The sequence below is a fragment of the Oncorhynchus masou genome, chromosome 13 (assembly GCF_036934945.1).
Source record: "Oncorhynchus masou masou isolate Uvic2021 chromosome 13, UVic_Omas_1.1, whole genome shotgun sequence".
NCBI classification, from domain to species: Eukaryota; Metazoa; Chordata; class Actinopteri; order Salmoniformes; family Salmonidae; genus Oncorhynchus; species Oncorhynchus masou.
In genome coordinates, this window is record NC_088224.1 from 56,049,705 (window position 1) to 56,063,736 (window position 14,032).

The window sequence follows — 14,032 nt, forward strand, 5'->3', positions numbered from 1 at the left end:
AGAAGGACCTGAGTTCCTGTATGTTGTTATGATTACACCATGAGTCGTTAATCATAAATCATACACCCCCGCCCTTCAACTTCCCAGAGGGGTGTTTATCTCTGTCGGTGCGATGCATGGAGAAGCCGGGTGGCTGAATCGATTCCGACAACATATCCCGAGAGACCCATGTTTCTGTGAAACAGAGAATGTTACAATCTCTGATGTCTCTCCGGAAGGGAACCCTTGCTTGAATTCCGTCTACCTTGTTGTCAAGAAAACTGGAGTAGTTGGCGAGTAGTATACTCGGGAGTGGTGAGTGATGTGCACATCTACGGAGCCTGACCAGGAGGCTGATCTGTCTGCCCCTTCTGCGGTGCCGTTATTTTGGGTTGGCTACTGGGATTAGATCCATTGTCCTGGGTGGTGGTCCGAACAGAGGATCCGCTTCGGGAAAGTCGTATTCCTGGTCGTAATTTTGGGAAATTGACGTTGCTCATATATCCAATAGCTCTTCCCGGCTATATGTAATAAGACTTAAGATTTCCTGGGGTAACAATGTAAGAAATAATACATAAAAAAATATATACTGCATAGTTTCCTAAGAACCTGAAGCTGGTCAAAGCATGGAGTTAATCAGGTGAGAGACATAGCATGGTAGTACCCAACCTGGATTCCTAAAGCATCATGTGCTCCCTGAACATGAATCAGACACTAGAGTCTTTGCAGAGTCTGTAGACTAATCAGAATTGTCAGGTGGAATCATGTAATGCACAACCTGAATACACAAAACTAAGATTGAATTGAATATGGGATTGAACTGAATATGGGATTATATGGGATTGTTTTAGCCAGTCACACTTATAATGGCTCCTCATCCAGAATATGTCTTTGAAGAGGACTATGGGAACTGAATATTAGAGATTGAGAGGGTCTTCTTGTCCTTTGAAAGCTCAGATGGAAGAATCAGCCACATCCTGAGGTGGACAGGAAATGCCTCTTTATAAACCGGAAACTGAGATATTTTGTGAGATAAATACTCAACAAGGAGGGCAAGACACAAACAACCCTCCTTCTCCCATGATAATGTCAAATATAGCACTGTTGGGTGATGAATAAATGTATTTAAAGCATGGACATTAATCTTAAATCCAGTTTTTATCTGTGTATTTTGATGGCAGTTTCCCTGTGTCTAACTGTGTTTCCTTCTGAGCTTCCCCAGCTTCCTTCAAATCGCCCAACCGCCTCTTGACCCTGTTACTTCCTCGTCTACTACCGACCCGCACCACTGCTCAAGAAACCTGTCGCTAGGAAACTGTAATAATTTGTTTTCTTATTCACATGAATTCATACTAACTCTGTCACACTACCTTACAGCTCAAAGAGAATAGGATTCCTATGATATTATACCCTGGTATCCTACACATTCCCAGTAAATAAAAACTCCCATAAACGCTCATATTTACATAAAAATCAGTCTTGTGATATACAGTGGGGCAAAAAAGTAGTTCTCCCACCTAAAAAGATGAGAGAGGCCTGTAATTTTCATCATAGGTACACTTCAATTATGACAGACAAAATTAGAAAAAAAATCCAGAAAATCACATTGTAGGATTTTTTATGAATTTATTTGCAAATTATGGTGGAAAATAAGTTTTCGGACCACCACCCATTTTCTTCTCATTTTGTCTGCCATAGTTGAAGTGTACCTAAATTACAGGCCTCTCTCATCTTTTTAAGTGGGAGAACTTGCACAATTGGTGGCTGACTAAATACGTTTTTGCCCCACAGTATCTATAACCCTCTGGCTTGTCTGTAGGGGGTCAGATACAGTCTGCCTATTTCAGACTGTATTTGGGGAGGGTGAGCTGCATGCATTACACTCTGCTACGCAGTGGCATAAACATCTATCTATAGTTTATCAACAACATTCATAACAGGTCCCTGCAGTGATGATAACTCCAAAGCAGACTGCCCCCCCCCCTCCCACCCCCGTGGATGGTGCTGGTGTCCCATTAACACGTTTGACCCGTCAGTCCTCAGAGGAATGGCAGGGGGATCACACACACAGACATTCAACACATGCCATCAAAGGGAGGAGAGGGCTATGGGAACACGCACAGTTCAAAATCAGATAGGAGTTGTTATCGAACATCCTAACAAGCAGCCATGTAAGTTGTTACATTCATTGGCTGAGATAGATTCAAAAAATAAACGTAACCTTAACGTTTTTAAGGATTTTAAACCTTATTAAGATGCTTTTTAAATAGCTACACAAAAAGACTCCCAACGCACACATTAACATCTCTAAAATGACCAACACATTCACATTTTACCTAGGCAAACGGTCGCTAGTGGCCTGAGAACCAGAGGGAGGAAAAATAACTTGAAAATAACTTTTAGATTATACTTTCACGTAATACTTATATGCCTGTTACTGTCATTCAAACCTAGCCTTAACTCTGGGTGGGTCTTGCCCTCCATACCAGGTTTACCATTCTACCCAACTTGCCATGGCATACCAAGCTATTGGGCTGGGGTGCAACACTCAGATCCTGTGACCGGCAGGTTGCAGAAGTTGCCCGTGTGTAAAATTAAGATGGAGTGTTTGAAACAATTGCGTGCTGCTACTACCTCATCAATAATCTTTGCAAGCAGGAACAGCAGCAGACAGCAGCAATCCACAACGACCATGTTGAGCATATTGTATGGTAACACAGCCCTATGCTATCAACAATACAAGTGGCGTTTGTCCTTCTATACGGCCTGTGTACTTATCCAACAAATAATAGCTATGTTATCAATACCTAGCAATGTGTAGGGTCTCCAGACGTCAGTCTATGCTGCACAACACAGTTAGACAAATGTTTTTAGTAAAATAATGGGGGTGAAAGAACATTCTCAAACAACGATGCAGATAACTAGATGAACAGATATGACATGAACGAGACTGAAGTATATCATCACCAGTGGACTTGATTCCATTCTGCACTATGTACAAACAGTTGAACAGCCATAACACCGAGGTTAAAAAGTCCTGCCACTATCCTAACCTGAGATACATGCACCACCGCACCTACCCACCACAACAATCCCACTCTTCCACATGTACTGTCCACAAACTCTCAGATCTAAGAAGTCACAATGAATCAGATCTAAGACATTTCCACTGTAGTGAGATTGAGACTAATCCTACCTGGTTGATACCGCTGTCACAGTGTGCTACCTCCCTGGGTGAGAGATTCACCTGGTAGAAGATATGAAATCACACACTGCTCTCTGTCAAACTCTCACTCACTCACTCACTCCTGATCACCCTGTTACCAGCCAGCCTTTCCCTTCACTGAAACCTCAGTTGGGAAATCTGGACAAGCCCCATGGCATCTCTAGGTGGGACGTAACGAGAGTAATGATTGGACGAGGGCAAGGGGATGCCCCCATATTAGGAAGGTGAGGGGCAGGACTGTCAAGATAGGGGGGAGGAGGAAGGGGCCAAAAACTTTGTCAGGATTCAGTCAGATTGTCATGAGCTTTCTTCTGCTGCATATTTGAGAAAAAGACCGGAGACCACTCTTCTTCAGCGACATGTAAACTACCTACCTGGCTGGCTGCTGGTGACATTGTTTAAATTCCCTGAGGAGTCAAACAAAGTGGAGGAATAACAAAAGGAATTATCTTCAGATCTGGGATAGCGGAGCTAATGTTGTGTGGCTATTTTTATCCCTCGAGATCAAAATAAGAACAGGCCTGGGGTCTTAATTTAGAGAAAGTGTGACTCTTCTGGGGAGAGCATCTGTTGTTATGAGCTTAACACTGAGTGTACGGTGTGTATCGATGGCCTGTTATTAACTTCCCTGCTTGCAGAGCTTAGGTAGTCAAAGTGAGTGCTGTGGTGGTTCATAACCACCATGCCTGCATAGACATGGAGTAATACCATCCATTCTGCCAGCTGGACCCCCATGTGAGCCACACAGGTGGTCCCATCGAGCCCTGGCCAGGGACACAAGCCTGCCACGGAAGGCTGCCAGGGAGATCAAGCCGCTTGCATTGTGTTAACGCTGTCATTGTTGCATTCCGCCGATGACACAAAACTAGGATTTAGACAGGGAGGCTCGGAGCATTGGGGGGTGAGGTGAGGTGGGCAGCTGGATTGGCACGGGACAGAGTGGCCCAGTGGCCCAGCAATCCCCTCATGTCAGCGGTTCGCTGTGCCAGAAAACTGGAGCAGGCTGGCTGCGGGGGGCTACAGGGGAAAACATCCCCAATGGGATCTGGGATGGGCTGTGCTCTGGGGACAGCTGCAGCCCATAGTATTGACTGACTGTTGTTGTGACTCCAGAGGTTGGTCACATGTGGTCACATGATGGCTGTCTGGTCTTTAACTGTGTGTGTGTTTGTGTGTGTGTGTGTGTGTGTGTGTGTGTGTGTGTGTGTGTGTGTGTGTGTGTGTGTGTGTGTGTGTGTGTGTGTGTGTGTGTGTGTGTGTGTGTGTGCGTGCGTGCGTGCGTGCGTGCGTGTGTGCGTGCGTGCGTGCGTGCGTGTGTGGTGTGTGTTTGCGCGTGTGCGCGTGTAAGTTTGTGTGTGCGTACTGAAAAGAAACAGAGGCCGAGCAGAGAAAAGCCCAGCATCTGTAGATGATGGGATGAAAAGCATTTCTTCAAGTTAGCCAATATGACCGCACTTTGTGAGGGCAGAAACCCAGACCGTTTAAATGAAATGTAGAAACATGACAACCAGAAAACATAAATCTACTGAGCATCCCTTCCAACTGTGGATCCCTGTCTCAGGTCAGGACAAGAACATCCAGGTGTTCAGGAAGACACAAAGAGGAAACAGGTCTCAGTAGATAAGCCAGCACAGACTTCATATAACACCAGGAATGTCTGCCAGATAAGGTTACACTAACTTTAACACAACTGTCAGCTAAACAATGCTCATATCCTCTTATCATTTTGCCTTGAGCTGGCCCTCCGTCTAGGTGTATTTATAGTCAAGGGACTTGGTCGGGAACCCCTCTTCAACATAAATAACAAGAGCGAGAGATGGAATTTTTCTGTGACATGTTTCAGCAGGGAGGTCAACTGGAGTGGGAGGGGTTGCTAGTGCTACCACGTAGCATGGCATCGAAGCAAGTCTACAGTTTAAACTAAGAACTGATTTGAGCTGCATCTCTTCCTACGAAAAAACTGTTCCTGTGAAATAAAAGACACCTTGGAACACACATTTCCCCCAATAAAATTGGATTGGATTTGCCAATAGATCTGATTCAAGACAGAAAAAGTCAATGATGTTGTTTCTCATCAATATTGTGTCTCCGGAATCAGCTCGAAATGCAGCTCGACAAAGCAATGTCTATCACTAGGAACCACAATAAGGCTAATGAACAGCAGGTCCCCCATCCCTACTGACCTGCATTGGAAGAGGGTGTCCAGGTGACTCTGAATATCCCACGCAGACAATCACACATGGTCCAAAGAGACGCAAAACCACAGAGCACATGCACACAAACACACTTTGACACACTGAAAAAAAAAAGAGATGGGTGCAACTGGATGGACAGATAATTATCTGAAGGTTAGCACTCTTGTCTGTCAGTAGGCTGGTGGAAGACCTAGCTGTTTCTGGGCTAGCGTGTAGAAAGAGGGTCCCAGGCTTGGAAAGAGAGAGAGAGAGAGAGAAGAGAGAGAGAGGGAGCGGGAGAGAGAGAGAGAGAGAGAGAGAGAGAGAGAGAGAGAGAGAGAGGGAGGGAGGCCGACAGGACCGAGACGGAACAGAATGGGACCGCATTAGCTCAAGTTGACAGTCAGCAGTTTGCGTGTCCCCCTGGTAAAGCCCTGCTCTTTTGTTCCGTGGCGGGACGGCTTTAGCCCCGGCCCAACGCGGCCTTGTGAGCAGGCTTAGTGTTAACTGGTCAATGGACACCGTGTCAGACAGAGCTCAAAACAAGCCACAATATAATCAAAAGAAAAACACATTCCCCCTGCCTGGCCTGTGGTAAACAGGCCAATGGGTATCATAGTAAGATGATCGTACAGTACAGTCAGTCACATACTACTACCACTATTAACAGAACTAACTGTATTTGGGGAGTTTATCACATTCTTCTCTGCAGATCCTCTCAAGTTCTGTCATGTTGGATGGGGAGTGTTTCTCCAGGTCTCTCCAGAGATGTTCGATCGGTTTCAAGTCTGGGCTCTGGCTGAGCCACTCAAGGACATTCAGAGACATGTCCCAAAGCCACTCTTGCGTTGTTTTGGCTGTGTGCTTAGCATCGTTGTCCGGGTTGGAAGTTTTTTTCTTCTTCTCTGAAGTAGGTTTTCATCAAGAATCTATCTGTACTTTGCTCAGTTCATCATTCCCTCGATCCTGACTGGTCTCCCAGTCCCTGACGCTGAAAAACATTCCCACAGCATGATGCTGCCACCACCATGCTTCATCGTAGGAATTAATAAATTCAGGTAGCGTTCTCCTGGCATCCGCCAAACCCAGATTCACCAGATGGTGAAGCATGATTCATCACTCCATAGAACGCATTTCCACTGCTCCAGAGTCCAATGATCTTAGGCTTGAGTGTGGCTGCTTGGCCATGTCATGAAGCTCTCGACGAACAGTTCTTGTGCTGACAAGAAGCAGTTTGGAACTCGGTAGTGAGTGATGAGCTTGTGTGGCCTACCACTTCACGGCTGAGCCGTTGTTGCTCCTAGATGTTTTCACCTAACAATATACTTACAGTTGACCGGGGCAGCTCCAGCAGGGAAGAAATCTGACGAACTGACTTTTGGAAAGGTGGCATCCTATGGCGCTGCCACGTTAAAAGTCCCTGAACTCTTCAGTACTGGGAATTACACTGCCAATATTTGTCTATGGAAATTGCATGGCTGTGTGCTCGATTTTATACACCTGTCAGAAACAAGTGTGGCTGAAATAGCTGAATCCACTAATTTTGTATATTACCATTTGTAAAAAACATTCCAATATTCTGTAATAACATTTATTTTACACACTAAAATGAATCCATATGAAGTAATACAAGGCTATTGCAGATTGCTTTGAAATCCACACTTGATCAGCTCTGAAACGTTCAGCTGGTGGTATCAAAATTCGAAGTGAGTTAGAGTCCATTCCACTGCTTACCTGATTTGCTGTCATGAGACTATCCCCTTAATTTGATCAAATCTGAGTGTTGCCGCTGACCATTCATAACTGCCAACAGACAATCCAATAACACATGAAGTGGTGAAAAGGAAGTATCCTAATTGGATGATATCATTCAAAAGCACGAGGAGAAAAGGAACAGAAGTTCAGGGTCAAAACAGTACTTTATTTCCCACATCAGTGTATTATGAACCTGGCAGCAAGTCCAAAGGTCATACATAGTCCTGATAGCACTCACCTTTTGGCACTTCCATAATCATGCCTAATATTGTTTGTGCCAGAACGGATCAAAAACAATCTGTTTATGGCAACTAATGGAAACATTTTCACTGCTATGAACTGGATGAATTGATAATAGTGTTTTGACTTTTAATAGCTGAGCTACTCATCTCAATGATTGATTGAGCTGGTCATCGTGTTAGAAAGGATTGGTCAATAGACCAGGGCTTTGGTGTTGGGTCCTCTGCAGTGCAATGCCATCTCTCGCTTTGATGGTGTTTCCATCTGCCATCACTTGCTTGCAGATCCTCCAGCCACTGGTCCTACAGTTATGAGATGACCGGCATTGGATAGTCACAAAGCAGAGTACACAACTAAGGAAAACATGAAAATGGGCAGGGAACATCAGCAAGCAGCAAACCATGACCATACAGTAGTTCATCAAATAATGAAAGAAACCATTGTGGCTACAACCCAAATCAACTGGGGCCAAATGTAGCCATCATGTCTAAGGTTGTGGATTGGAAACTGTGTAACTGGAACTAAGTGACATAACTGGAAGAGAAATGCGGTTCCTGGCCTGTAGGTTGGGATAGAGGGAAGCCAAATTGCGGTGGAAGAGGAACCCACCTTCAAGCCATCTGCTGCCCACGGAAGAGCCAGACACCACCGAATGGAGTCATCACAGACTGCGGCACTAGCACGGCAAAGGCATGCCCCTCGTCTGCATCTGGTCCAGCCTAAAGAATCTGGATAGGGAGAGGATCGGAGCGGATCAGAGGGGTAGAAAACGAGAGCTAAAATAATAGAGACAGAGATGGGGTGAAAAACTACAGTCCAGTAACTCCTCAGTACACTTTCCAGAGAGAGGGACACGCAATCATTCATTGATGTCAAGAGGAGAGATCAGGCTTGGTTTCTTAATGCTGTGTTACTGTATATGGCTAGATATAAATTAAGATAGAGTTCTCATTCCAGGCCATTTGGAAAGAGCACGCCCCAAACCCACCCCTTGCCTATACTCCCCTGGGTAAATATAACCACCCAGATGGGTGGACACCCTGGGTTGTGAGGGAGTTCCAAAAGGCCCTGGGTCCGGCATGGGGAGAGCCAGGCAGGGAGGAGGGTGGGGCCCATGAGTACTGTACGCACCCTTGTCACCACACCTGCTCACTGGCAAGACAGGATGATAATTAAAGTGCATTTGTTCTTTTGGTAGGAACATTTCTGTCAAAAGAAAACACATATAGGCTACTGTTCCTACAGACAAACCAAGATCCTTCCTCCTTACTGGTATGTAAGGCCACCTTTGTGGTCTTTCTTTTCCATTAAGGAGTCCAGTAACACCAGCACCTGTGTGGGAAAAGCCATATGACATCTATATCATCCAGACCAGTGATTAGGTATTCAGCCCTACAGAATCAATATCACATTGGATGGGAAAGTTGGAGAGTGCAGAGTTGTCTCCCTCTAAGGGACAGGGAGCAGGTGAGTAGGGGGTAGGCTGAGTGATTAGGGTTGAGGAGGGTGGGCTGGCTGGGGGCGTGTCCAGGGTGGTGCTCGGAGCAGCAGCTCCTCTGTCAACACAGGACGTTCAGAGAGAGGCATCCTGTCCTGGTAGAGGACAGCGCCACCAAACGCCCACCATGGCTGTAGGCAGTAGGCAAGTACCTCTCCACCCTCCTCCTCTTCCCCACTGGGTGGCAGCACTGGCACAGGGAAACCAAAATAAACTCTGGGCTGTGCTTTGCATACTTCTGCACCTGACGACATGGCATTACAGAAATTGTTCTGCGATCTGATCGTGATAGAGAGTGACGCACACGTGTGTTCACGACAAAGTCCAGTGCATACCTTATTCTGACTGATAGGGCTCTGAGATTAGTATCCTAGAGCGATTGATGAGAATGTGAAGCAGCACTGCGCGCCATGTGACCTCACTACGGCTATGGAAACTGCCTTAATGCTGCCCACCAGTGCTTAAATGCCGCTACTGCAATACACTCTACAAATAGGACTAAAACTAATGTTTAACATTCAAATGTATCTCAATCTCTAAATACTGAATGGCCAATTAGGTAATTGATCAAACTAGCAAAGGAAAAAACATACAGATTTTCTTTCTGGGGGTCTAAAATGGCCGGCACACAATAGCTGCCCATAATTTGCAATGGCAATGCTCTACTCTTGGCACTGGGAGCAGTCATCCAAGGCAGTAACCTGAATGATGAAATGGTTCAAATGAACCTAAATAAACTTGTAAAGAAAGTATGACTTCTTGTGAAAGTGATAATCGCAGAGAGAGAAAAAGACAACCTCATAGCTTTAATTCTGGGAGTATTTAGTATGTATTAAGAACCCCATTAGCTGCTCCACTGAGAGATATGAGGACTAATCGTGGTGTTAAAACTGGACCTGCAAGGAAATCATTTCCAGAGATTAAAAGGGATTAGGCATGATTGATCAGCATTTTTTATAAAAAAAGAAGTGACAAGAACGGTGAGTTTACACCAGGAGGAGGCATCGCGCGGTGAAACATCGGAAGCCATTCACTTTCAATGGAAGGAAAGCAAGAAAAGCCGAGTGGGCGGGACACCATTGAGCGATGATAGCATTGGGCGATGGAGCTGAACTGGGCGGGACTAAAATTGGTGAAAGCTGAACAATATTAAAACCTTGTGCTCTGTTATTCAGGAACGTGTCAAGACCTGACCCTCAGAGCCTACATTCTATTGACCCTGTTGACTCAGGGAAAGATTATAGGCTTATAGTAGGAAAGATGTGTTTATCTTTTGGTCCATTCAACAACAGAGTGATACGAGCCTTGTTTCAGCAGGATGTTGTATCTATACCTTATGTCATGCCTTATTGGAATGGATTTATTGATAATATCTGTTGGAAAAAAGTTGGTTGTTGCCACACACATACCTACGAGTTAATGTAACAGTAGCATCGTTACCCATCGCTCCACAAAAGCCGCGACCCATCTTAACAAAAATATTTACTTGTTAACAAAATCTACCCTACCCTTAAAAACATTGGTACATGGAAACAAAGCTACAAAGCTACTGATAACACTACCTAGATTTGAATTTAATTCAACTACCACCAAGCTATTGCAAAATGTTGTTAAATTACTACATGTACTTCACTATTCCCCAACACTGGTTCTGCGCATGTTTAGTCCACCAATGTTAGGCTACCCCAAAGTCACCTTGGCAGGTCATTGATTTACATTACATTTACATTTAAGTCATTTAGCAGACGCTCTTATCCAGAGCGACTTACAAATTGGTGAATTCACCTTCTGATATCCAGTGGAACCTCAAAAAGGTTAGTGAAAAACTTAGGCTACCAAATCACCAATATAATACAATTTGTAACAGAAATACTTGTACTCTTACCTCATCTTTATGGTGGATAACTTGGCGCTGATCTAGAAGTTCGAAATTCAATCTGTAAAAACTTTGGAAGCCTCACCCAAGTGCTCCACAGTTCGTGCGCCCGGCATCATTAGATAACGGGACGATTGTCGTGGATAGAGCATAAGCTGCACAATTATATAGCCTACCAACCACTCATAAAAAGAAAAACAATAAACGACTGCGATATTTAACTACAAACTGTAGGGCAAAAGTAACTGTTTTTGATATAGGCCTATATGCCGTCTTTTTCGCCCGGTCCCAAAGTAACTGTTGACATAATAGATGCCCCTCCTTCTTCTGATGATGTGGAAAAGGTTGGATAGGTGGAGGCCATTGACATCAGAATTCAATTGTTGTCTCAATGATTTTGCATAGAGACGGGCATAGACTACTGTATATATGCATTCGCTAGGCCAAGTCATTTTTTTCAGGAACAAAAACAGTGAACAAATGTATTTCTTTATTTAGCCTATGTATTATTGTCATAATAATAATACATTTAATAGTAATAATACTGTAATACTTATTTGTTCATCATGTATCATCATAAAGGCATATTGTTATCATTTATAATCTTATCAGTATTAGCCAACTAATATAATCGATGATGGTTGAGGATAATGATGATAATGATGGTGGTGATTTTCTCAAAATCTCGGTCATTTAACAAGTGAAGGTATTGCAACTTCTGCAAATAGTTTAGTTCTGATGAAACTTTCGAAATAGAATGCTTAGAATTGTTAGATCGCCCAGGGAACGTTCCATGGATTTAGAACTATTGACAATATGTTTATAATTGAAATTAAAATCACCACAAAGACCAGGAAGCAAGCTGAGAATGAGAGATATCTACTCTGAAACTGAAGTATACCACACTTTGGATGTAGTTGGAAAGGGTACCTTCGGAAAAGTGTCAAAATGCTGGAGAGGGAGTGACGGAGAATTAGTGGCGGTAAAAATGATGAAAATGGATGTTCACAGAAATCGAGTGATAAAAAATGAATTAAAACTTATAAGTGCTCTTTCCCGGAATAATTTGAAGACAAGCCACATAGTTCAATTTCATGAGGCCTTCCGTGACCAAACGAATCATTACCTGGTTTTTGAACTATTGGAGAAGAACCTGTATCAGCTTCAGAAAGAGAATGGTTTCAAGCCGATGGCGGTCCGCAACATCAGGACCATCACGTGTCAGATGATAAAAGCACTAGCCAAACTGAAGGAACTCGCCATCATTCATGCTGATCTGAAACCGGAAAATATAATGATCGTGGATCATTGTCGCCATCCTTTCAGCGTAAAGTTGATTGATTTTGGTTCTGCAAGTATTTTCAGTGAAGTGCATTTTGTTAAGGAGCCATACATCCAATCCAGGTAGAGAGCATATGTTGCACCACATGCTTTGTGATGTCTTGTATTTGTGATTGTGATCATTAAAACAAATTCAGGGTATCTGTGTGAACCCCAAATGATCACTTCACAAAAAAACAAAAAAAACATTTGGGAAAGAAAATAACTACTTAAATTGGCTCTAACCCTGTTTTTCAAATAACTCACAGGTTCTATAGGTCTCCTGAAATCCTCCTGGGCCTTCCATTCTGTGAGAAAGTGGACATGTGGTCTCTGGGTTGTGTGATGTCAGAGTTGTTCCTTGGATGGCCTCTGTATCCCGGCGATTCAGAGTTCGATCAAGTGAGGTACATCTGCGAGACGCAAGGGCTACCGCAAGCCCATCTGCTCAACATGGCCAGCAAGGTTCACAATTTCTTCAAGCTCACCACCAACAGTCGAGGAGAGAATAAATGGCAGCTCAAGCCCAACAAGAGGCATCCCCCCTCAGGCACAGAAGGCCGTACACAGGGGAAGCAGCTGAGATCGACAGATCGGAGGAAGTACATCCTCTCCTCTCTGGACCAGCTGGAGACCATGGAGTTCACGGAGCACGACCCAGAGCTCCGCAACGAAGACGTGGCAGCAGAAGTTGAGGACCGCCGGAGCATGGTGCAGCTCCTTAAGCGGATGTTAACCTTGGACTCCCACCAGAGGATCCTACCCAATGCAGCCTTACACCATCCTTTCATCAGCATGCACCACTTACGCATGTGCCCAGACTACAACCGCTACTATGAGCAGTCCGCTCAGGCTCTCCGTGAAGCCCTGATTCAGGATACAGCTCCAGAGGGAGACAGCTGTCGGTCTCACCATCTGAATGCAGAGAGGGGCCAGCGGTTCCTGTACCCCAGGGAGAAGGAGGCCCACCAGTCATGTCCACGGGTTCAAAATCACCATGACCACCGGGAGGGCTATCCACCATCCTCAGAGGGTTTACAAGGTAACAATGGGGTTCTCTCCCAGCAGACCCCAGTCCCCAGTGTGCCTCAGTCCCCCACAGCACTGATTGAAGACCTGATGGAGAGCTTGTGCATTGTGGATGAGGCCAGCCTGGAGACCACCATGGGGGTATGGGCAGACAAGGATGTCCAGTGTGCCTTCCATCCCTCCAGTTCTGTGATACCTTCAGATCTCCAAGCTGGCCTCCAACCAAGTGAAAGCATTGCCTTCCAGGAGACTGAGCTAGACTGTCCTCACTTAGGCTCCACCAGCAGAGAGGAACCAGAGAGTGGCTCCATGCTGTCCTATTTCACCAGGCTGTGTGAGAGCCAGCGCCTGAGGCAGCCAGTGGCCAGGTCCTCACGGTCCGATCCTACCCACAGGTTGAGCTACACCTCTGTGCCACAGGTGGACAAAGCAGGTGAGCCCATAGGCTTCAGTTTCTTTTCTAGGGACCCCACCACCCAACAGGACCTTGCAGGGCCCAGGGAGCAGGCAGGGGCAAAGGAGGCAGCCCGTGATTATGGTTTGGAGGTAAGAGTATGCCATTTTGGAGATACAATATCATTGTCAGTAGAGATTTGAAGCATAATACTGTATAAATGGTGTGGGGTTTACAATTCTGGAACATTTTTGTCATTTAGCATTTTGCTGTCCCACTCTCCCACAGGATATCCAGTTTCTCAATTTTGAACCTGAAGGCTACACCTGTCATTGTGGCCAATGGTGGCCGGCGTGGACCACGGACCCAGAGGTGTCCTCCTACCTGGGCTACGGCCCCCCAGCCTGCTGTAGCCATACACAGCAGCAATGCCTCCACTACTGAGTCTCCTGGAGGGAGGGGGGTCAACGTGATCTCCTCAATACAGCAAACAGACACTCTGCCAATGCAAAACAGGCCTGAATAGACAAGTAGACCCGCT

The 14,032-nt window shown here is 45.1% G+C and overlaps 1 protein-coding gene across 1 annotated transcript; it reads left to right on the forward strand.

The window, feature by feature from the left end:
• Nucleotides 1-11,616: 11,616 nt before the first annotated feature.
• LOC135553355 (homeodomain-interacting protein kinase 4-like) lies at nucleotides 11,617-13,935 on the forward strand. The gene is made up of 3 exons (XM_064985506.1): nucleotides 11,617-12,152; nucleotides 12,338-13,643; nucleotides 13,780-13,935. Exons 1-3 carry the CDS (start codon nucleotides 11,617-11,619, stop codon nucleotides 13,933-13,935), a joined length of 1,998 nt encoding a protein of 665 aa, XP_064841578.1.
• The last annotated feature ends 97 nt before the right edge of the window (nucleotides 13,936-14,032 follow it).

What these genes read in the sequence shown, in the direction of transcription:
- LOC135553355 (XM_064985506.1), top strand. Translation starts at nt 11,617, where the DNA reads ATGAGAGATATCTACTCTGAAACTGAAGTATACCACACTTTGGATGTA. An exon ending in GAGCCATACATCCAATCCAG is followed by an intron (nt 12,153 to 12,337) that starts GTAGAGAGCATA and finishes AATAACTCACAG; the next exon opens with GTTCTATAGGTCTCCTGAAA. An exon ending in CCCGTGATTATGGTTTGGAG is followed by an intron (nt 13,644 to 13,779) that starts GTAAGAGTATGC and finishes ACTCTCCCACAG; the next exon opens with GATATCCAGTTTCTCAATTT.